The sequence below is a fragment of the Staurois parvus genome, unplaced genomic scaffold, assembly GCF_062004578.1.
Source record: "Staurois parvus isolate SC_StPar_1 unplaced genomic scaffold, SC_StPar_1.0 ptg000086l, whole genome shotgun sequence".
NCBI classification, from domain to species: Eukaryota; Metazoa; Chordata; class Amphibia; order Anura; family Ranidae; genus Staurois; species Staurois parvus.
The window spans coordinates 1,670,668-1,696,851 of record NW_028317882.1 but is presented as its reverse complement, the minus strand read 5'-3'; the positions used below and the strand labels follow the sequence as shown (position 1 = coordinate 1,696,851).

The 26,184-nt window shown below is 38.5% G+C and overlaps 1 protein-coding gene across 2 annotated transcripts in view; it reads left to right on the top strand.

The window, feature by feature from the left end:
* RBPMS (RNA binding protein, mRNA processing factor) overlaps positions 1-26,184 on the top strand; it is a 294,262-nt gene that overhangs the window by 161,106 nt on the left and 106,972 nt on the right. For both annotated transcript variants that reach the window (XM_089669979.1, XM_089669978.1), the window contains exon 5: positions 22,251-22,401. In XM_089669979.1, the coding sequence (XP_089526105.1) occupies positions 22,251-22,401 (151 nt within the window). The remainder of the gene's footprint in view (positions 1-22,250; positions 22,402-26,184) is intronic.

Genomic DNA, 26,184 nt, shown 5'->3' with positions numbered 1-26,184 from the left:
CAGTGAGCAGGGGTCAGGAGTGCAGAATGTACAGAGTTCAAGGGGTCAGGATTGCACATCTCATAGACTGCAGGAGCCAGGAGTGCATTAGACACAGTGAGCAGGGGTCAGGAGTGCAGAATGTACAGAGTTCAAGGAGTCAAGAGCACACTCTACTAAATGGCGTACATTGGGTGTAACACACTTGAGACATATCTTTGATAATACCACTTTTCTTACCTTTAACCAATTACAATCCTGTTTTGGCATTCCGTCCACAAAGCATTTTTACTATCTCCTATTACAGCAGTCTATTAAGGTCCAATTGTCATTAACTGCTCCTGAGTTATCCCCGACTCCTATCTTTAATGTGATGCAACAATCCAGTTTCACGAAGAGCTTTAGCTCTAGATGTTCTGCAATGCTATTGGCTGATTATCTGGAGTGCTACTCCAATTCAGCTATGAAGGGGTGGGAAAAAGATGTAGGTCCCATACCTGGGGAACAATGGGAGGAGGCTCTAGAGTCTATCCGTTGCCATTCCTTGAATGTGACACAAAGATTATCACTACTCTATATTTATTTATTACAGGTATTTATATAGCACCGTCAATTTATGCAGTGCTTTACATATATTGTACATTCTCATCAGTCCCTAATCCTCAAGGGGCGTAGAATCTTCAGTCCCTAACTCACATTAATACATACACATACTAGGGCCAGTTTAGACAGGATCCAATTAACCTGCCAGCATGTCTTCGGATTGTTGAGAGTACACCGTACTCCTCATAAATTATTCTCTTTTGGCATACGCCCCTACCCATTTGTTGCATGGTGTTACAAAGACACGGGTGATCTCATACATTTACTGTGGAGGTGCCCAAAGCTCCACAGGTACTGGAATTTTGTTACCACTATTAATAGTGTGCTATATTGACTATACCTGTTGACCCTAAACTATGTTTTCTGGGCATTCTTGATGATGTGGTGCATGTTGTCTGTGTTAGGGAGGCATTGTGTGGATCCCTTATCCAGGCCTGCAAACTTATCTTACACCCCGGTCACATCAATCCTGACTTTGAACTAGTTCGACTTCACTGTAAGTTGCATGATTTCAAAGTCGGGATGTCATTGCAAATCACACCAAAAGCAGTGCATACACTAGTTTAGAAATCGATGCAGATCCGACCAAGTCGGAACCGCACCGGTATGACCGCTGTAGTTGCGATTTGGCATGGAATTTGCAAGTCGCATGGCATGCAAATCTCATGCCAATCTCACACCCAATGTGACCAGGGTCTTTCTGAATTGGATTTCGCATTCCCCTCCCACATCCCAGATGTGGATAGACCATATGGGAGTAATGCTGAGATATGAGCGTTTAATATATAAACACGGGGGTAACCCATCTGAATTCGAATGAGTGGGGAGGCCTTGTTTCAGTAGATTTAATATTGGACAGATTGCTACTGTAATTTCAGGGCATGTATGGTAGTGAAATTTTGTAAGTTTCTGATTTTGCGTTTGGGCCACATTTATAGCTTAGTCTTGGGCTGCAGGTTAGACACCCCTGGTTTAACCCATGTCATTGATTTGTGTTTATGCACACTTTATCCCAAATAAATGGTTTTTGGCGAAGTTGGGCTATAAGTTAGTGCTGCCACTGTTTAGCGTCACTGAAAATAAAACACATAATTACAGGAAAAAAATGCAAATTAATTGCCATATCATGTGCTGTTAATTTTAATCCTGCACCTTGATTAACTGTACTTTGACAACCATCGAATCACCAATCTGGGGTTCAATTTGTTCCAGGATCTGGACGATTCACATATCCATTTAGTTTCATGAAGACAATAATTATGGTTTGGCCCACACATATTTTACCCACAATTACTTACAGGTGTTTTCCTTGTACTCAGCACATTCTCAGCTGAAGTTTCACGATGACAGAAAAAAATATTGTCTAGAACACATGGTGCTTTTTTTCCTTTACATGTCGTAGAAATGTGCTAAATGGTCTTTTCATCATTTGTGCTAAGTAAAACCAAGCAAAGGGGATTAGTGCAGTGACATAAAAGTAAATCCCTCTGATGTGCAATTATACCATTTCTTTTTCCTAAAGAGTCTTGAAGATGGAAAGATAGAGCAGTCTAGATAGATGTTTTGTTTTATACATATTTCAGCACATGCAACTGAATTCATTGTCATTTATTCTTTTTGTTTTGTAAATCTGTATAATTTGCATATCTTACTTTTCCTAGAAGCTGTTAGCACTGCATTTAGATTGTCTTGCATAAATGCGTTAGAGAAAAGCCAGGTCATCATGTTGTCTCTGTATTATGGAAGAGGAAATAAAATGTTCTGTTTAGGAAAACTTTTTACATTTTTAAACTGTGTAATGTGCTGTTTTACTGTCAAATTCCAGTCAAAATTGTTTTCTTGTTGTTTTGGATTGAGTAGGGAATGGTTAGAGCCCCTGTCGGGTCTTGGGTAGATTTTCCCTTACTACTAGCCAGGAACTAATTGATGGGAAATCTCTCCAATCGGGAAAAAAAAACATTTTAGCAAAGTGTTGAAGAGAACTTCAAATAGTGTTTTAAATGATTATCTGTGTCTTCCTATTCTGTAAGAACTATGGCCTCATTCTTATACAGATGTCACAGGACATGAAATGAGGAAAAATCTTTCAAATGGGGGCACAGACAGAAATAGTTCTTAGTTCCCATTTTTTATTTCCCACTTTGTCCAAAATGTGCAACCCTAATGAGAAAATGAACTGTGCAAGCTGTGCCCAAAAAGACAAGAAGAGGACAACGGACTAGACAGCAATATTTGCTGTGAACAGCCTGCAGGTGATCTTTTCCCCATTATTGACTTACCATGATATGTTCTGCACTGTGTCTCTGGTAGATACAGACTTATATATATACTTCATGTTAGAGCTACACCCTGATGATTGGTGGTAATCAAGAAGCAGGGAGATGCATGCAATGCAGCTTTCTCTCCAGCAAGAAGAACACTGAGCAGTAGAGAAGTGCCATCCCCAAATCTTATTCCAAATCCCCTGAAGCTGGGTTTACACGATTAGTTTTTTTTTTTCGTTAAGCCAGGGGGCTGAATGAAAAAAACAAATGGATTTCCTCATCCACACAAGTGAGGTGGATGGAGGAATCCTCCTTGCTGGACTCTCAGCTGTCAGAATACACAGGCAACTGGCTGCAGCCACTGATCAGTTAAAGTTTCCAGTGTGGCCATTTGACAGAAGTTGATCTAACGATTGACTTCTATCAAACAAGGGAGGACCACATGCACATCAAAATTTGTCCGGTCCCTGAAATCTGTACCTACCTTTAGGCTAGGTTCACACCTGTACAGGTTTCGGTTGATGCATTCGTCTAGTGCATTTTGCATTTCTGATACATTTTATTGCTTTTTTGATGTGCTTTGCATTTTTGGGATGTTTTAATGTTGCTAGGGGGAAGTGTCTGTTGTCATGCAGGAAATCGCACCATCATTTCCATTGAAATATATGGAACCAAAACTGTAACCTGCTGCGAGCACCCATATGGAACAAAAATATATTTGAAATATATTTTAAAAATATTCTTCCCAAGTATATTGTCATATACTGTATTTGAAATGCTACAATTTTGGCCATATTCAATATATTTCAAAATATTTTTTAAATATATATATATTGCATGTTGAATTGGTTTTTATTACAAAATATATGAAAATATTTTTAAAAATACATTTCAAATATACTGTATGTCTTTAAAAATACAAATCTACATTTTTGGAATGCATTTACAAATATATGTAAAAATATATGTTAAAATTACTTTTTTAAAATATATTCTTCAGATTTTTTTTAACATATAAAGAAGTCATTTTAACATATATTTTTACATATATTTGTAAATGCATTCCAAAAATGTAGATTTGTATTTTTAAAGACATACAGTATATTTGAAATGTATTTTTAAAAACATTTTTCTTATTTTGTATTAAAAACGCATTTCAACATGCAGTGTGTGTGTGTGTGTATATATATATATATATATATATATATATATATATATATATATAAATAATTTTTTTTAATATACTGAATATGGCCAAAATTGTAGCATTTCAAATATATGGCAATATATTTGGGAAGAATATTTTTAAAATATATTTCAAATATATTTTTCTTCCATGTGGGCGACAAAGGCCTTGACCCTTTCCAAAAAACGCACCTGTTGAAAACGCACAAATGTGAACATGACCCATAGGAAATCATGTTACACGGACTGTATTTCATTTCTGCAAATTTGAAAACACTGCAAAACGCATAGGTGTGAACCTTGTCTTCCAGTCAGAGGTCTTGTATTTTACTCTGCAGGTATACAGCTATGAGGCTCAAGGCACAGGACAGCCTAGGCACAGGTAGCAGTTTGCCTAATTGTGCTTAGGCACAATTACCATTGCTAAAAGTACCCAATAAGAAATGTTTTACTTTTTTAGTTCTTATCTACTTTAATAAATTAAACTTATACAAATTAATTTGCTTATTTTTGAGCTGTTGCATGTTAGGTTTACATATATATAGTAGTGACTTTACCAAGAACTGTCATTATTTCCCATGCCTTCCAGTCAAATTAGAACATGTGCTGGAACCAACATTTAGAATCAAAATGTTTGTATCTGAATTGGTGGCTATGAGAAAGTGGTTATTAGAGTGGACCCTATATGTGTGACACACCAAGTACTCATTTTTATAATTACGTAATAAAAGCTAGGGCATAACTAGTTAGTCCATGCTGATGATGTAATGCTATTAAGTAATGCCTGTAATTTTGTTGTATTACATTGACGATGTTAGACAGTTATGTAGTATAATCATATTTAAAGCATATGTCAAGGCAAAATTTTAAAACATTTATTACATCTCTTCAATACATGGGCATTCCCCATGTTTTATCCCTTTAATAGCCCTTCAAGTACAGAAAAATACCTGTTGATCTGTCAGAAATGCACTTGGTACTTAAGTCCTTTTGTGGCTGACAACACACACCTATTTTGTGGATTGGATGTGGTCAGCCCAGCTTAATTGTCTTTTGAAACTGCTCATCTGTTCCCACTCTCACATATCCACAACATAAAGACTAATCCTGGAGTCCAAGATAAGTAAAAGGACAGCTCTTTTAGATAACACAAGAGGTGTGCAGAGGACACAGGACAGCTCTGAATGTCTAACCAGATCACCATTGATCGGCTTGGGTACAAGTCAAATAACATGTCGGATTTTTAGCACAAGATTATTGCCAGCGGATGTAGCTGTGAACCAAAATTATTTGCTCTCCTGTTAGGGATGGCTCTCCACTCCCCCTTTGAGAATACAATAGCTTCATGGGAGGGATTCCCCCATCAACATTGACTGCAGTATTATCAGCCTGCCATGTGCACGCCTTTATTTGACCAACTGAAGGAGTGCGCATAGCTAACTGATAACTCTGCTGCCAGTTTCAACCATCGTCTGCAAGCAACAGAAATTACTGGTACTGGCTGGATCTCCAAATATGAAACTTTACAACAGATGCATATAAAATGATTTGTTTATGAAAACTGTATACAGTGGGGCCAAACATTGAAAATAGATTTTCAATTTACATATAACTTTAAAACTTGATATGATATATTTATATAATATGTAATCCATCTTGTAATTTATTAGGAATTGCCATTAAATTGTAGTTCCTTAGCCAGGTATGATTTTCAGTTTCATTTCAAACTTCTCTTGCTTGAAACCAAGGAAACAGCATTCAGTTTGGTTTTTAGACAGGATTTCCCAGAATCCTCAAAGCCTCAGTCATGTATTATGATTGCAGTCTGAAGTCTGCAGGGAGCTTGAGGTCAGCTTGCAATCAGCCTGCATGGAATATGACAACACCAGCAATGTCTTCATTTTTACTGCATTGGGGTTTTGTTGTCTTTAGGCCCTATCCACATGTTAGAATTAGCAATTACATGTAGGAAACCCAGCAGGGAATCCCAGAGATTAGCTGTAGACAGAAGCCCCATTTAAGACCATGCGAAGGTGACAGCTCCTGCAGCTAGTCATGGCCACTCGTATGTAATTGCTCAGGGAGTGATTACTTGTGAGTGATCAGCACTGGCTGCAGACAGGTCCTTGCTGGGTCTCCACTAACAGACCTAGGTGTTCTGCACATGTTTGACAATGCTATGCAAGCAATGTTTTATATTACATCACTTGGACTGACCACGTTATTATAGTAAAGGCAGTCCCTCCTAAGCAGCACTGATTTTAAAGGTTCCAGTAAGTACAATCTCTTTAAAACATTAAGGATCTGATTTTAAATCTTCTAATAACCCAGAAATATATCTACGAGGGGTTATCAAAAAGGATTGAGTGTTGAAATGTATAATGTTTAATTATGCAGAGATTGAAACAATGAACATACATATAGTTAGCCTTTGAATTTATCTGCTCTGTTACCCTTTCACATACTGTAGTCCCCATCACGTTCGATGCATTTGCATAATCATTTTACCCAGCCTCAAATCCAGTTTGGAATTATCTACAGAGCACTCTTTACTCCACTGCTTCAGAGATGTTCTAACTTTCTTCAGGTCCTCAAAACTCTTGCCTCGGATTGAATCTATCACTGGTCCAAAGGGCTAGGAGTCAGATGGTGACAAATCTGTCCTTTGAGGTGGATAAGGGACCACTGGCCAGCCCATTTTGGCAATCACCTGACTGGCAGCATTAGAGGCATTTTTATGCCCCCTCAAAGTTGGCCTTTGGCTTTTTACAAACCACTACTTTGCCCATTCAGGACAAAACAATAGGTTTACTTACCCATCACCCTTCTCAACTGCACAAACCTAACTGGGACCCCACTGGGCTCTGTTTAACTGCTTGGAGCAAGGAGATAAAGATCTGTTAATCTCCAAGTTGTGACATTGGAGGTTACACAGGGCAGAGGACTCTCTTCCCCCACCTATGTAACAACACAAGGCACCTAAGCAATCAGTCATCAAGCACCAGTACTGCGATATGAGGGGAGGAGAGTGAGTCATATGCTCCCCACATCCAGAGCTACTAGAGATTTCTCTTGGCACCTAGTGCCAAACAGAGTAGCAGGCGAGTTAAGTTTGGGTGCTGGGTAGGATAGCAATTAAAGAGGTTCTTCAGTCAGCTTTAAAAAAAAAATTAAAGTCAGCAGGAACAATTACTGTAACTGTTGACTTTTAATAAAGACTCACATATCAGTCCAGGGATCTAGTGCTGTCCTCACCTGGGCTGGTTCTTTGCCAGTCTTTGGGTTCCTGGCAATGCCATGTTAACTTCTTGTATCTTGACTCCTTGCAGCTTCACAGTGCACATGCACCCTATGAATGATATCGCAACCTCCTGGGACCTGTGACATGTCCCAGAAAGTTGAGGACAGGGAGGGACGGGGATAAGTGGGAGCTGGTTTGCTAGAACACAAGTTAAGTTTAAAGGCGTATTCCACCTTAAAAAAATATTGATGCACACATTATAAAGGAAAAAAATCTGTATTTGTTAGTACATTGCATTTGAACATTTGAACCTGCACAGAATTGCAACTGCTATCAATGGATTATGGGTACATCCAGCCACAGTACAGGGGTACCCTTCAGTTATAGGGCTAGAGGAAGTATTAATAAGATACAGGCGTGGTGACTTCAATGCTCTATTGAGAAGTAGAGTTCCTCTGCTGCTGTTCACAGGTCTCTGCACAGGCAAGCTAGATTCATAACTCAACAGAAACGTGTAGGGAAATACGCCCCAAGATTTAAGTAGGGGGGTGGTTTTGGGGTGGAAGACTGGGAAACGGCACCATTTTACTTGTTAGACCCTAAATATTTGTGTAATATGAAACATGCTGTGAAAGGTGGATTTAGCCTTTAGGCATTCTGAAATATCTAAACAAAGTGTTTTTTTTAACTCACGCATGTATCTGATGATGTGTTACAAATGTTCCACAACTCTGTCAGATCTAGAAATCATCAGCACACATAAATAGGATCCTCCGTAGTGCTCTTCATGCTTGATATACTTGTCTAATCTCATAAAATTCTTTCATCTGCCGTTACATTAACCCTACACACCACCTTGTTTATCACTTCAATCTCCAGATATCACTGAGCTGAAAAGACTTGCAAATGGTCACGGAAAGCTAAGGCACAGATTGCTGAGATTGCTAAGGCACAAATTTGACAGATCCTTCAAAAGAGAACATATCTTTCCTCAAAATACTTTCTAAGCAGTTGGTACATAGGATTTATTGGGAACATACCACCCAAAAGTATCGATTGGTATTAAAAAGAAATCACTCTCAAATTATGACAGCAGTTGTATCAAGCTGTACATTTACAGCTTCTGCTGGATGTTAGTGTAAAACACTCAAGGGCCACAGCAGCATATTTTTGCCCATAGAAATGCACTACAAAAACGTATGCAGCTTTACACCCATAAATACCAGCATGCGTGTTACACGCACAAGCATATGAGCTTATTTTTCAAAACATAAAATACTGGCATTTATAGCCATGTACATTGTAATGTGTATCTATAGGCAAAAATATGTTGCAGCTGTTGCTTTGGGGCGCTACAACAACATACATACTATACTGTGTACATCCATGCAACATGCTTTAAATGCAAGTGCCCTAAAACTGGTTTGGATTTTCTATTGGGAGATCTGCCTGACTTTGCAGTGATTGCAGTGCACTAATAACTGCCTTTTACAGTCAACTTTTTATGATTTCATCCTGATAGTCGTGATCGTTTTCTATGATTGACACAAGATTGAGAAACACTCAATCAAGTGTCAAACTGGCGCCCCTCCAGCTGTTGTGAAACTACAAGTCCCATCATGCCTCTGCCTTTGGGAGTCATGCTTGCAACTGTCAATCTTGCAATGCCTCATGGCACTTGTAGTTTGGCAACAGCTGGAGAGCCGCCAGTTTGACACCGGTGTTTTAAAGTATGTAGAGCTGGACCCCAACTGAATGACATTTAACCACTTCAATACCGGGCACGTATACCCCCTTCCTGCCCAGGCCAATTTTCAACTTTCAGCGCTGTTGCACTTTGAATGACAATTACGCAGTCATGCAACACTGTACCCATATGAAATTTTTATTGTGTTTTTTACACAAATAGAGCTTTCTTTTGGTGGTATTTAATCACCACTGCACTTTTTATTTTTTGCTAAATAAAATAAAAACACCTGAAACTTTTTGAAAAAAACGCACTTTTCTTCATTTCTGTTATAAAATTTTGCAAATAAATAACATTTCTTCATAAATTTAGGTCAAAATTTATTCTGCTACATTTCTTTGGTGAAAATAATAATAATTGAATTTGTATTTTTTTCAAATGTTTCAATTTCTTTTTATTTTTTATTACATTTTTTCTTTTTTTTTTTCACTATTTTTATTTTTCAGCACAGTGTGACCAAAGAAATACAATGTTACCATAGTAACATTGAACTACTCTGGCAAGTGATCAGGGTTTGTTTTTGTTTTTACACATTATGATTGCTAATACCAATTTATTTCATTGATATTTGCAATCATTGTTACTGAATTAAACTGATTCATTCAGTCTTTTGTTGTGATTAGCTGTGATTGGGCAAAGCTGATCACATGATACAGATGGGCTGTGATTGGCCCTGTCTGTATCATGTGACTGCCTTGACCAGTCACAGCTAATAACATAATTGTATACAATGGATGCCATGACAGGAAGCAATCCATTGTATACAATTGACATGTGATCTGCTGTAATTGGTCACAGCGATCACACGACACTGACTATGGGCCGGTGTAGTGATATGTCATCCATGGGACACAGCCTGTGACAGATCACGCCGCTGCACAACCGCGGGAGCGTCTCGTTTTGTCAGGACGTCATATGATGCCCAGTCACAACAGCAAGTGTCCCGCCTGGCCGTGAATCTGCTATAGGCCGGGCGGGAAGGTGTTAACTTGCTAAAGCACTGTGAATAAAAATCTGTCATTCTTTTTTTTTTTAATTGTTGTTTTTAGTGTTTTTTTCTTTCTTTTATGTGTCTCAGTGCTGCTGATCTCCTCCAATCTCTCTGCAACCACCTCCTGTCAGCATTCCTTATGGTGACAACAGCAGAACATGTGTGCATAATGAATGTTGGCACATCTGCTCATCATCTCTATCAGAAGCCCATGTGACAGGGTGACAATGCAGGAGACCAAAGGGAAACAGGGAAAGAGTGTTGTCACTTTATATCTAGAAGTAAAAGCAGGTTAAAAGCACAGGTGAAAAAAATGTTTATTTACAGTGTTTTTTCATCCCTATACAATTTTTATTGAGTTGCCATATGCTCTCTGAGCTTGTTAGCAAATTTCAGAAGAGTCACATCTTCCCCTCCCTTCTTGGACACCATAGTTCTCTCCTCTTCTGTGCAAACGTAATTACTGTCTGTGCTAGCCTAGCTCCTTCAGCCCTCCCCTCACCACCCCAAATAACCTTTTATGTAGCAGATAGGGGTGGAGCAAAGGGGAATACCATATCATGTCACGCAAGTGACAGCTCTGAGTCTGCTGGAGTGGCTAACTTCACATCCAAGATGGTGGCACTAAGCAGCAGTCTCAGGGCTTTTGAATGTCTACACAAGGCAGACTTTTTATAGGTAAATAATATGCATAAAATACATTCAATTCACATATAATCTTATATGAAGTTTGTTTTTTTAAATTGATGGTCTGATGACAGGTTCTCTTTAAATATTACATGAGATTTTAGTGTTTGGGTTTAGATTTACTTAAGACACGAAAGTAAGCAATCATTGTTATCTGTCATTTGTTAGAAGTTACAAAGTACAGTATTTACCTTTACACCATTTTATCCAAATTATAAATTTGAGTGTAATGTAGATGTGGATTTTTCCAGGTACTCTGTAAAACACTGTATAATATAATGGTGCTATATAAATACAAGAAATACGTTTCTTCATCAGATGGAAATCTTTTATTGAGCATTCTCTATCATCCTCAGAAAGCATATCCATAATGACCTCCTTTCAATATACTACTTGGTACAGCTAATTGAACTAACACCTTGGGCAAACTAAAATGCTAAAATATACGCTAATTGCATTACTTTTTATTTTTTTCCCTCCAATCTGTTTTTTTTTCATTGTATACACCATGTACTTGGCGGTTTACCCCCTCTTTTTCAGTTTTAGTTTACAATATTGATCTCCGGTTGGGCCTTCAGAGGGCTCTGTGTTCATTTTGTATATAAAATTCAACATAGATTAGCATATATGAGGTGAAGCCTGCCTTCATTGTGGCCATCCATTCCTTTAGTTAGTTTTCTTTTTTAGACCATGAAATGCTACATGTGTCTATGTTGGGTTCATTGACTTCCATACGTATTTTACTATTTATTTGGTTACTTCTGCAATTTCATGGTCCAACTAACTTTCTGCACACTCAGGTTTGTAGATATCCTTATCTGCAGTATGTTTTCGGTTGGTGTGTACACTTCTTTGACTCTTTGTATACATTGAAATACTCAAAAAACAATCATTTAAAAAATACAGGAAATACTTGTGCTTGCAAAAAAAATCTGGTATACAGGATCCCTAGTGTAAGATGACTGGTCATATATGAACTTAGCTATTTGTTCAGCAAATAACAGATCTACACATATTCAAAGTTTGCCTAGTTGTAATGCTTAAAACATAAACTTTTGATATTGTTGGAGTGTCTTTCCAAAAGCAAAGAATCACTTATTGTGGTCATCTATAACATTTGCGCATGTGACTATTTTCATATAAGCCTGACCATCGATATCATATGACATTGTTTGGAATGCATATGCTCATGAGTGAATGGCAGAAATATAGTATAATGTATGCTCAAGCGTAAAATCTGCTTGATGCTGCAGGCCAGTGGGTAACTCTGCGAGCACTCAGAAATCAGAAGCCACATGATCAGCAGAAAGGCAGACTTTGTTATTGCCATTTCCTCTTACGATGATGTAAATTGAAATTTTATGCAGCTTTTCAGTTCCATTTAATTTATGAATATAGCCACATGTTACACATGTTTCACATATCCATGCTTTTTTATTATGGAAATGTGAAGAGCAGTGGTGATATACAAGGTGCAGTAAACTGTAACAGCCAATCACATTTTACATTTTAGGCGTTCAATGCAGTAAGCACCATGAAAGATGCTTAGCGATTAGCTGATATTGATCACTGACTGTTATGCCTTGTTTTAATTTACTAAATAAGCATAGTTGTGTTTGTAGGGGTATGTGTTATTCTTACTTTTGACCTTCTGGGTAAATTACTGCACTGGGGTTTTCAGGGCAGACAATCCATTATATATAGATGCTCTAGGTCTAACAACGTTTTTATATACAGTGGCTGTTATTACTCCTTATTTTAGGTTTTATATGTAATGTTCTTCTCTTGGGGCATCTGGTAATGTTGATGTACCAGCTTTTCTTGATCACAGTTCCTCCAAACGTTGCTAGGAGTTCCATAATTTCCTAATTTTAGCTTTCTGTAAATGGGAATCCTCCCACTGGCCCCAAGCATGAGGAGCATTCTTCCCACTAGCCACCAATGTAAGAGGCATTCTTCCCATTGACCACCAATGCAAGAAGCATTCTTCCTACTAGCCACCAAGGTAAGGAACATTCTTCCCATTGACTACAATTGTAAAGGGCATTCTTCCTACTGGCCACCAACATAAGGAAAATTCTTCACATTGACCACTAGTTTAAACGCGCCATTCTGCCAGTGACCACCAATGCAAGAGGGTCCTTCCCCCATTTACCACGAATATAACAGCGTCCTTCTACACTAACCACCAGTGTGGGGGCACTTCACAGACCAACAATTTAAGCAACCACCAATGTGAGGGAACTCTACAATTTTCATATTGCTTATTCTTTATTTTTCTTAACTTACCATTCACACAAACGTACTGGGAGCCATAGATAAAGTAATTATTAGTAGGGATTTCCTGAAACCTGAAAGTTATTTCAAGGGTTCCTCTTCTCATACTGTACTGGTTAACTGAAGTCATGAGTTAGATTCCAGAGAAAGCACTGACATTCCCATGTTCCCTTTGTAGTTGTGTGGTTTCCCACTGGGTGGTTTGGTTCCTTTCTGCTTTTTAAAAACATACAGATTCTTCCATCCATGGCACTAATAAGTATGCTAGAAAATTGAAGGGTAACTCCAGACAACATTTATGAGTTTGAGGTAAGCGTTTATTTCAATTGGCATGATTTAACTTCACTTTCTATCCCAGTGGCACCTGTACAAGTAATTGAATTTTGGTTGTTACCAGTACAGGAAGAAACAGACAGGAATAAAAAAACAAGTTCCAGGCCTTTTTCACTATATTAAAAATGTGGTTTGGTTTTCATTGGGAAGTGAGGGAAAATCACACTGCAACAAAAACCTGCAGAAGGGTCTTACATTTTCTTGATCTATCCAAACCAAAAATGTTTTGAATGGAGTTGGGCTTTAAAGTGTTACTAAACCCACAACAGTAAAATCAGTCTGTATATTATTATTATTATACATTATTTATAAAGCGCCAATAGTTCGCTCAGCGCTGTACATTACAAAGGGGGACAGAACATGTGACAGAACAATACCAATACAATGCAAAACATGAGGGGATTGAGGGCCCTGCTCTTTCGAGCTTACAATCTAGGAGAGTAAAGCATGCTTGTTATACTCACTGTGGAACCTAAGGGGTTAATCCTCTGCATTGTGTAAAAAGGCTGTTTGATCCTTTCTTCTCTGCCCCTCCTCTTGTTGAAATGACCACCTGATGCAGACTGAATGCTCAGTTTGAAGTGTATTGCTAAAGAGTTTTTTTTTTTCTTGGGAGAGTGCATGTGATCAGCACAGGGCCAATCAGCACTGTCCAGGCAGAGGGTCAGGGGGGTTCACATCCCCCTAGAGCAAAAAGAAAACTCCTCCTACAAGCTTTAACCAGTGCTCTGCTGAAGTCACAAGACTACTGTAACTGCTGATGAGAAAATGTATTTAGCAGTTTATATTTACTAAAATAATTGCACTTCCATGTTATGTGTACTGTGGGAGAACAGATAGAGTGAATGCAGGCTCCTGGGTTTGGTATTACTTTAAGTCACTGACCTGGAAAAAGTGTGCAGATAAAGACTTGAAACTTTTTTTCTTGCTTTTTAACATGCTTATTCTGGGTGCTTATTCTAGGTCCGTGAAGTCAGCATACCAGCCACACAGATAGCAGAAACTATATTTATCTAACTTTTTATTTATTATAATGTCACCATAGACTCTAGACAGGTAAGAGGTTTGTAGGCCCATATAATGGTTGTGAGCTGACAATGCTGCCGCTGCTGCAGTGCTGCAGTGGAGTTCCAAGCCCTGTGTTCTGTTCTGCTGGGCTACAGTACACTTTTCCCCCTTATATTATGGAGTTGAGAAAAGGGAAGGTGTTCTGTAGTACAGCAGGGGAGAACTCAGGCAGGGCTCACAATATTGCCCGGGATTCTCAGTGCAGAACTTAGAGGCATTGTGTTGCCCACTATAGGAAGTAGGGAGTTCTCTGGATTTCTGGCAGATCAACAGGTAAGTTTCTGTATTTTATTTTAAGGATAGCGTATGGGAAAATGGGCATGTGTTGTGAAGATGTACTGACTGTTATTTTATTTATTTTTTGTTCATTTTGCGTAGACATAGTGTGCATAAAAAACCTGCTAATGGCTATACTGTTACATCTACTAATGGAAACTGGGCTAATTCTGCAGCATCCAGTTACCACTTTAAAAAATGTTTTCCTTTCCTTTAAGCTAAGTTGCCTGGATGTCTGTCTTCTTTTTTATAAATGGAGAGTTACAGTGCTGAGCTGGAACTGGGGCTCGATTATACGAAAAGTCAACCTAACATATTTAATCCACAAGTCATATCTCAGTGATGTGCATTTCAAGCCTTGCCAGGTCAGTGCTTTTAAGGGAGTTTGTAAGATATAAACTAGGGATAGACTGCCAGTTCAGTCTAAATCTTATCACAGGAACATTTTGGATGGAGTCAAAGTGCCCGGCAAGCAATCACATCAATTTTGACTTTGAACTGAAAGTTTTATATTCTTTTGGTCCACTTTAGAATACTGGTAAAGGAGAATGCCAAAGGATAAAAGCAGAGTGAGACAGGATATCAGCCTCCAAATATGGTGCTGTACTGCTTAGAATGATAGAAGGAATGCTGTATTTGCCTTAGAGCCCGATAGCTATGGTAAATCCTGCCAAATGAATGAAGTCATTTCACTTGAGCTTTTAAAGATGTTAGTATAATAATGCTTTAATTCCCCACAACAACGATCTCCACGGTCTGCTCCAGAGGAAGCCATATGTGTATGTACTGTTGTGATATCTCCAGGTATTCAGTGACTTTCTCCTTCTGCTTTTCATTATAGACAAGTACAAGCAGCGAGAAAAGTAGCTTAGAGAGGTAGCCATACTGCGTCTGTAGTCACTGGACGCATTAATTTATTAAACCTTCAGGAAAAGTTGGACCATATTGTACAAAATGAATACAATATGTCCTTCCTTACTTTATCTAGGAATATTTTCCATATATAAGGTAGAAAATATAGTAATAATGACAATATTGTGTATATATTTTACATATTTAGTCATATGGTAAAAATGTGTTTTTGTTTTCATATGAATACAGAAAAAACAATCAGGAAATGGAAAAATATGTCTTAGCTACACATAGACTTCCAGTTTAGCTAGAGAGGAACGTGGCTAAGGGATACAACAGGGAAGAGAAAAGGTTCATATTTTAAGATCAAAAAGGATCATTAGGGATCACTTGCAAACTTTCCAAATTGCCATTTTCTAAAAAGCAATATTTGGTAATAGGTGAAAGAAGGAAGGACTCTAACACAATCGCCTGTGAAAAGTGTTTTCTAATAAATAGATTTTGTAGTGTACAAAGAACATATAATGCTCAGTGACAGTTCTGAGTGAGCAAATGGGTAACCCAAGTTTGCTATAGCCAATATAGGGTTGGATGGGCGATCTTCCTCCTAGGTAAATGTTCTGAGTATCCCAGCTATTGGTGATGAGCAAAGTATTTAATGTCCTAGTTCAGCCTTTTTCACCATTTTAATCCCAGAGGAAAATAATTTATAATAATAATAATCCCTTGAAAATAATTTTCACATTTCAGAGAACCCCTGCTAAAAAAAAAATTATTGAATATCAATGGAACCATGCCCCTTACATTGGTGGTCAGCAGAAGGAATTCTCCCCTTACTGTGGTTGCCAGAGCGTCCCCCTTACAGACACTTTAAAAGTGTAATGCCACTGGCTCACCCTAACAAACACTTTAAAAGTGTAATGCCACTGGCTCTGCCAAGTGGCAATGGCCCAAAATCTGTGTAGGCACCATCAGATGGGAGGTCAATCAGCCTCATCTCAAGGAACCCCTAGCAAACTCTGGAGGAACCCTGGTTGAGAATGGCTGTCCAAGTCTGTTCCTATGATCCTGTTTGGATCTGGTCGTATATTGTACATGTTTATCCTAAAAGTATTTTTTTATTAATTAAAGAGAATGTATACTCTATTTAATGTTTTTGCAATATTTTTCATGTATAAAGTTTAAGAAATTACTTAAAAGTTAAACACTGCATTAATAACTAGTATATTGTAGTTTGACAAGCTCTGCAGTCCTCTGCAGAAAACAGTAAGTACTGATACAATGTACACTTTAAATCAGTGAAATAATGAGACGATTTGATTGTGGAGAGCGGAGTATCTTTGATCTTACATTGGTGGTCTTTGGGAGCATGGCCCTTTTACAGATCATTGAAAATACATTATACTTTTCCTTAGAAAATAGCATTGTATCCTCGAAAAGGGTATCATCCTTGCACACCAGACAGTGGTGTACATTTACTCCCTTCTCAGAACTATTGCTGATGTGAACTAGGCTGTTCCATCTCAATCTACTAAATACATGTAAGTAACCCAACGAGCCTTAGGCTGCCCATACACTATACAATTTTCTTACAGTTTTCTGTCCAATTTCTGCCCAATTCCCTTTAGATTTACCTTCAACTATGTAGTGCAAGGACCTGCCTAATTGGATACAATTGAAAGCGTTGTTTAGGTTTGATCTCATATTATATGGTTTTTGGTAAATCTAAAGCAAAATGCTCAAGAAAATTGTATAATGTATGGCCAGCTTTAAGCCTTTACTGTTTTGTACTAGGACTCCAGTTCACTGCACCATCCAGGGTGGAGTTTGGAGGAGCAAAGATCCCTGACATCTTCATTCTGTAGCTTCCAGCCTCAATATTATTAAACCTCCGTGATTGCTTTAAGTGCTGGAGATGCCCATACTCCAGTGTCACCAGTGAATGGTTTCATTACTTTACTGATTTCTTGTGTGCAATGTATCAGGACATGCTGTTTCCTCCAGGGGACTGGAGAGCTTGTCAAGCTACTGTGTGTGTAAGATCAGGAATTCTTTTCAGTTCAGTATATTAAGATGCTTGAATTGAGTGGGATTCCACAGGAGGTCGATGCACTGTGTGTTGAAACTCCCTTCCAGTTAAAGGCCAGTTCTATCCAAAATAAATTATAATTCTTTTTCCTTACACTGGGTCATAGTTTGATCCATCATTTCAGTTTTTTTTTCTCTTTTGTTTTGTAGTTAAGTGTTCTTGCATGGCAAGACCACTTACTGTTATCTCACATATATATTCTTATTATTATAGCCAAATTTACCACCCTAACTCCTCCCACAGTTTTTACACTACATAGACCGTAATATACTGAATTCCCTATTCCCTATTGGTGTGCTATTACTTTGTGGAACGTTTCGCCAAATGGTTCACAAAATATCGGCGTTTTTGTGGTGAAATTGGTCCCAATAGGACTGAATAGGAATGAATGGCGAAATGTTCAAAACTAGAGTGGGAGCTGACAAAAGCTAGAGTGTGAGCTTAAAAATCAGGACATGATTTCTAAACTGCCATCACTCCCTCATTTTCAAGCCCACCTACATATCAAAATGTTCAGCTATCCCTGCTGCCACTAAAAATGTCCACGGCTAAGCCATAGTCCTGATAGTTTTCACAATATGACCATTTGTTTGCAACCCATGCCGCCCATTGACATTCATTGAAACTCCACTCTAGCCAACTCAAATTTGAAGGGCAATTTCTAAACTGCGACTGTGCCTTCATTTGTAATATTTCAGAGACATACTATGCATCAAAATGTAGGTCTGGGTCTTGTGATTCTCGCAATATAAAGCTCTTTGGTGTAGGATTTATAATTTTTAAACTACAACCGTTTGAAGATGGCAACTGCCAGTGAAGTAAGCAAGTTGGAGCAGTTTGTTTTTAACCGCTCTTCTCTGCCCTTGCTGTAAAGTGACAAAGGCAGCAGAGTGACAAAAGCTAGAGTGTGAGCTATCAAGCTTGCCATGTGCACTTTTTAAATTTGATCAATCAATTGGTTAGTGGAATGTTTACTATCTTTACTCACTCCAAACTTTCCACACAGTTACTCTGCCCACGCCATAAAGTTGCTCTGCCCAGTCCAACCTTTTCACAGTTACTCCAGCCACTCCAACCACACAACAGTTACTCAAGCCACTCCACCCAGTTACTCCGCCTACTCCAGTTGTAGACTACTGGTGGAGGCAAGAACACTTCACACAATTTCCCTAGAAATTGTAGCTTTTCTAGTTCCATGTGCAATTTTTTGTATGAAGTAATCATCTTGCCTTGACTCTACTCTAATTCTCTATTACAAACCTATATTCTAGATTTTACAGATGTGCTTTCTTGTGATATGCTATAGTTTTAGTAAAATGTAAAACAATATGTTTCAAAATCGTATAAACACGTCATTACATATTTATACGCTGTTTCAGTTTATCATAATCACTTACTTCATTGCAGGTTGAGTAAATGGCTTGAAACTCTATTATAGCAGAGTCTTTTGGCTGTACATTTACATGGGGAGCCTTCAAAATACAATATAAATCCATACATTTATTTTATATAGACAAAATCTAGAAAAATCGTATAGCATAGATTTGTTTAGATTATGAACATTTTACTATGTCAGTCTAGCATCTGAAAGACGTTTTCTTATAAAATGGACAAATATCCTGACAATGTCACTAGTCATTTTACATTGGCAGCCCTCTCCCAGCTTGTTCTTATGTCTTATTATTACCCATATAAGGTGTTTTACAGTAAGTATACCCCAAGGTCTGTTCTACCATATTACAACATTTCTCTATTGTTTTTGTTAATGAATTTGTTCCCACACATCCGCTAGCAGTGCTCATAAAAATGTCAAATTATTTGCAAGACATAAAAAGATTTCCAAGCAAAGTTAATAAATCTTTGTGGTTTTTTTTTTTGTTGATATGATGTTGCCAATGTACACAAGTCCATTTATAATCAATTTTTAGTGAATCTTGACATGACTGGTGGTTTCATGTTACATTTAGCAGCCAGTCTTATTTTTTTATGAGTACTATATCTGTTTCTTTATAGTAGCACATTTAAATGATAACACAGACTCAGGTTTATAGGGGTTATAACATTTTCTGCTTTATTAAGTAAGGCAATTTGGAGAGCAGTGCTGAAATGCAAAGTTCAGTAATCCTTTTCAACCAGTAAGAAATTATTTCCTAAATGGGCCGATGATGGCAGACTGAAATCTAATTGATTGCTGTAAGGTATAGCATATTATACATCATCGTCAATTTTAATATACAGTATAGTAGATGATAGACTGCTATAATTTAGTACAGGGATCTCCAAACTTTCTAAACAAAGGACCAGTTCCCAGTCCTTTAGATTGTGATCAGTGGGAGTAGAAAATGTGCCAGCATCAGTGGACGTAAACAATACCTCAAGCTTAGTGGTCAACAATTACACAGTGCCTGTGGTCAATAAGAGGAGGAATAATGGCCCATCATTGGTGTTACTTGGAGGAACAGAGCCTTGGAGGAATTGTGCGACATCATTGGTATTAGTTGGAAGGATTGTGCCCCATTATTAATATTAGTTGGGGGAATAGTGCCTCATCATTAGTATTAGTTGGAATAATAGTGTCATATCATTGTTGTTAGTTGAAGGAATTGTGCCCCTTTATATCAGTAGCAAGAATTATGCCCCACTGTTGATGTCCATGGGGAAGAGTAGTGCCTCATAGCAATGGGAAGAATAGTGTCCCAAGGGCCAGAAAAAGGCAAGCAAAGGGTCACAGTCCGGAGACCATTGATTTAGTACATATCTAGAGTTCTGCCTACTATGTTTGTTAAAGGAATTTCAGTGCCAAAAACCCAGACATTAAAGTCCTTACATATGACTACAAGCATATTCAACTGTTTGGGGCCTTTCCACAAATATGGTATATGTGATTAAAGAGCACCCCAAACTGCTAAGAAAATTTCTCAAATCATCCAATCTGAGACTGATCCCCACTCCCCTTATAGACTCCCTGGCCTCTACCACAGATAGGACGATTCTTATATCCTCTCTCTACAGGTCATTGTTGGATAATTCCCTGGCCAACCTTCGTATCCCTGGTAGGATAGAGTGGGAAAAAAAATATTGGGGAGCTTGACAAGGAGACATGGCAGGCTCTGCTGGTGCAGGTTTTATTAGTATCCTTTTTGCCTACGCAATGATTGTCCAAATTATTCATAATATACAGAACACCTTTGAAGCTCCACCTGTGGAAGCGTAGGGAGATTCCGGACTGCCCACGATGCCACAGTTCCCTTGCGGATCTTTTACACATGTTCTAGTGATGCCTCAAGCTGGTCTGCTACTGGTACCTTATAATCAATTATATAAACAAGATGTTCCAGGTAAATTTGAATAATGATCCATTAACGTGTGTTAGGATTTTTAGATTAAGAAGTTTTTACACCGCAAGTCAGGACCCCTATTTCTAGATTGTTATTCCTGACACTTAAATGTGACGCCTTCAAGTGGCTATCTCCTCTTACCCCAACATTTGAGGATTGGCGTACACAGGTTATTTGTACCCCTCTTAAAGAGCATCATATTTTACAACAAAGGGGTACCCCCGTATATTTGAAAAGCTATGGGATCCATGGCTGCAGACCCCAGGCCTAGCTCCACTGGCGCTAGTGTTCTTATGGATTCTTCAATGCTAATGCCACAAATATACCACTTTGCTTATTGATTTGTAGTTACATCTCTATACCTATCAAGTCACTTGGTGTGTGAACCCAACTGGTTTTTGTATACCAAAAGTGCACTGGTTTACAGGCAACAAACTTTCTTGTTCCTTGGTCAAGACTGAGGCATTTTTTTTACTGATACACTTGATATGGTTTCCACCACATTATTTTGCAGTGCTCATTGTCCCCAGTGTGAAATGGGGAGTGAGTAGACCTTTGCTTATCTCTAGAATTGATAGCTCATGATGACCGCAATATTCTCATTTCTGAAGTGATTGCAATTACGGTATGTCAATATGTTTGTGTATGCTGCTCATGGATAGACTGAGGCAGGAATGAATGGCTGTAGTCTCTTTAGTGTATCTAATTTTCTTTTTCCTTTTGTTTTTTCGTACGTTTTTTGTAAAACCTACAAAACTTTTACTAAAGACCTACTTCATAAAATAAAGAATATTCCTCAATGGTAATTGTACTGTTGTGGATGATTGGTTGTGGGCATCAGTACTTGTTAACCAACATTCATAAGCATACATAAAAGTTGACACTGTGGGGGAGATTTACTAAAATTGGACCACTCGGAAACTGTTCATGGTAGCCGATCAGCTTCTAACTTCAGATTGTTCAATTAAGCTTTGACAATAAAACCTGGAAGGTGATTGGTTTCTATGCAGAGCTGCACCAGATTTTTCATGCTCCAGTTTTAGTAAATATCTCCTTGTGTATTCTGTAAACTTTTTGATTAATTTATACAAAGCAAAAAGGAAAGTTCTGTGAAACATAGCAATCAATCATCTTTCATTTTTTCAGATTCTCTAAACAGATGAATTGGGATTTCTGTCTGGTTACCATGGACTATACACATCTTTTCTGTTTATGCTGTTACAAAATAATCCAAATAATCTACCTTTTTATGTGTTTTTTTTTTTCTTATTCTTGCTTTTATTATCTGTTGAATAAATGTTTTTAATTTAATGGTTTCAGGGGATACGCTTTGATCCAGAAATTCCTCAGACGTTACGGCTCGAGTTTGCAAAAGCAAATACAAAGATGGCCAAGAGCAAACTTGTAGGAACCCCAAATCCCAGCACACCTCAGCTGAACAATGTACCTCAGTTTATCTCCAGGGATCAGTGTAAGTTTTATATTCCTTTTTTTGAGATTCTTAGCTTAAAATGTATGTTTTGGATGAACTGAGAAAACTGGATTTTGAAAATGCATCTTGGGTAGGATAAATATGTTTAGGGGAAAATATATTTAAAGTAAAAGCTTGTTGATAGAAAGCCCTTTGTGTCTGCCATGTGCCCACAGTTGCATATATAATGTCTGCAGCCCAATGTCTAAGCCAGAAGGTTTACAGCACTTTGCCCAGCCTGCCCCCAATGAAAAACATCAATATTTCACCTTTATATTATTTTATAATATACACAGTACAAAATTAGAGGACAGTAATGAAAAATGTCTGCATTGCCCTACAACACCCAGTCAGATGTCATATTCCATTAAGGACATTAAAAATGGCACTGATCTTTCATGTAGCTTTCTGTTTCAGCGACAGAATAGTAATACTTTATCATTTTGACATCTTTTGCTGCTAGCTAATGATGTCTCTAAACTAGTGCCTATGGTATTAGGGCTGTTCTGAACACCATCCTTATCTCTGACCATGCTTGGATTTTATTTCTACCTATTATTTTGTTTCTTTGTTTTTATAAAGAATGTAATGTAGTCGGCATCCGTGCTTCCATTCTCTTGTCACTCCTGTGTAAACATTAGCTGTGACCTGTTTGATTGTGTTTGGCACTGCTCAAAGTAGAGGTGAAAGCATATACCTGTGCCCCAGAATATGGGGTACAGTCTTATCGTAATACCAATCCAGGGGACTAGTAAATGTAAAGAAAAAAGTCCTCAGGGTGCGTGGTTTCATGTAGACATTTAGGCTTAGGCTCCTCTTTATCGTTTATTCACCTGGGCTGGTTGGGAATACCAGTGATCCTTTCCTCTTTACCACAGAAACTCTGCTACATTTTCTGGCAGTGGATGGCACATATCTACACCCTGAAGGGGAACACCAGAGGATGAGAGTGTAGTCACCTGCAGCACCAGACAGAAATGTTAGCCAAGAGTTCCATTTTAAGAATTGTTCCCTGCATAATGGTAGCATTGTACTTATTGATTTTACTTGTTTTATTTATTACAGGTATTTATATAGCACCAACTATTTACACAATGCTTTACATACACTATATTGCCAAAAGTATTGGGACGCCTGCTTTTACACGCACATGAATTTTAATGGCATCCCAGTCTTAGTCCATAGGGTTCAATATTGAGTTGGCCCACCCTTTGCAGCTGTAACAGCTTCAACTCTTCTGGGAAGGCTGTCCACAAGGTTTAGGAGTGTGTCTATGGGAATGTCTGACCATTCTTTTAGAAGCGCATTTGTGAGGTCAGGCATTGATGGCGGACAAGAATGCCTGGCTCGCAGTCCACTCTAATTCATCCCAAAGGTGTTTTATTGGGTCGTGGTCAGGACTCTGTGCAGGTCAGTCAAGTTCCTCCACCCCAAATTCGCTTATCCATGTCTTTATGGACCTTGCTTTATGCACTGGTGCGCAGTCATGTTGGAACAGGGAGGGGCCATCCCCAAACTGTTCCCACAAAGTTGGGAGCATGAAGTTGTCCAAAATATCTAGATATGATGACACCTTAAGAGTTCCCTTCACTTTAACTCAGACACGGCTTTTGGATTGCCAGACAGAGAAGCGTGATTCTTCACTCCAGAGAACACGTCTTCACTGCTCTAGAGTCCAGTGGCGGCGTGCTTTACGCCACTGCATCCTATGCTTTGCATTGCACTTAGTGATGTAAGGCTTGGATGCAGTTACTCAGCCATGGAAACCCATTGCATGAAGCTCTCTGTGCACTGTTGTGCTAATCTGAAGGCCACAAGAAGTTTGGAGGTCTTTAGCTATTGACTCTGCAGACAGTTTGTGACTGCTGCGCACTGTGCACTTCAAAATGCGCTGACCCCGCTCTGTCACTTTACGTTGCCTACCACTTCGTGGCTGAGTTGCTATTGTTCTCAGTTGCTTTCACTTTGTTATAATACCACTAACAGTTTACCGTGGAATATTCAGTAGCAAGGAAATTTCATGGATGGACTTATTACACAGGTGGCAACCTATCACGGTAACATGCTTTAATTCACTGAGCTCCTGAGAGCGACCCATTCTTTCACAAATGTTTGTAGAAGTAGTCTGCATGCCTAGGTGCTTGATTATTTACACCTGTGGCCATGGAGGTGATTGGAACACCTGAATCCAATGATTTGGATTACAATACTTTTGTTAATATAGTGCATATTGGACATTCACATCAGTCCCTGTCCTCAAGAAACTTGCAATCTGAGGCCATACCTCACATGAACACACTAGGACCACCTAACCTACCAACATTTGGAGCGAAGGAGGAAACCCACACAAACATAGGGAGAGCATGCAACATCTATGCAGGTAGTGTCCTGATCTGAATCAAGGTCCCGAGTGATGTAAGGAAAAAGTGCTAACCCCCTTAGCTACTATGTTGCCCCAGTACTTATACTAGCAGTGTTTCTTGTATACAAGGCTGACCAATTTTGCTTGCAGCATGGAGTTTCTGTTGGGACTGTAGCATTGTTTCCTAGACTGTTAAATACAAATTTCACTTGACGCCTCAAGTTGCTCGTTAGCACATAGTTGGGGTGTTATGATTGATTTTACTTATCTGTTGGTACTTATAGTAGGGAGTAGGTGATGTTTTTGATTGCTCAGTAGATGGCTTCAGCAACCTGGACAAAGTGTATGTGTGTGTGTATATGTGTATGTGTGTGTGTATATATATATATATATATATATATATATATATATATATATACAGTGGATATAAAAAGTCTACACACCCCCTGTTAAAATATCAGGTTTCTGTGATGTTAAACAATTTAGATAAAGATAAATCATTTTGGAACTTTATCCACCTTTAATGTGACCTATAAACTGTACAACTCAATTGAAAAACAAACTGAAAGCTTTTAGGGGGGGGGAGTAAAGATAGAAAAACTAAAATAATGTGGTTACATAAGTGTGCACACCCTCTTATAACTGGGGATGTAGCTGTGTTCAGAATTAAGCAATCACATTCAAAATCATGTTAAATAGGAGTCAGTACACACCTGCCATCATTTAAAGCGCTTCTGATTAACCCCAAATAAAGCTCAGCTGTTCTAGTAGGTCTTTCCTGACATTTTCTTAGTCACATCCTACAGCAAAAGCCATGGTCCGAAGAGAGCTTCCAAAGCATCAGAGGGATCTCATTGTTAAAAGGTATCAGTCAGGAGAAGGATACAAAAGAATTTCCAAGGTATTAGATATACCATGGAACACAGTGAAGACAGTCATGAAGTGGAGAAAATATGATGCAACAGTGACATTACCAAGAACTGGACATCCCTCCAAAATTGATGAAAAGACGAGAAGAAAACTGGGTCTGGGAGGCTGCCAAGAGGCCAACAGCAACATTAAAGGAGCTGCAGGAATATCTGGCAAGTACTGGCTGTGTCATACATGTGACAACAATCTCCAGTATTCTTCATATCTCTGGGCTATGGGATAGAGTGGCAAGACGGAAGCATTTTCTTACAAAGAAAAACATGCAAGCCCGGATAAATTTTGCAAAAACACATCTAAAGTCTCCCAAAAGCATGTGGGAAAATGTGTTCTGGTGTGATGAAACCAAGGTTGAACTTTTTGGCCATAATTCCAAAAGATACGTTTGGTGCAAAAACAACACTGCACATCACCAAAAGAACACCATACCCACAGTGAAGCATGGTGATGGCAGCATCATGCTTTGGGGCTGTTTTTCTTCAGCTGCAACTGGG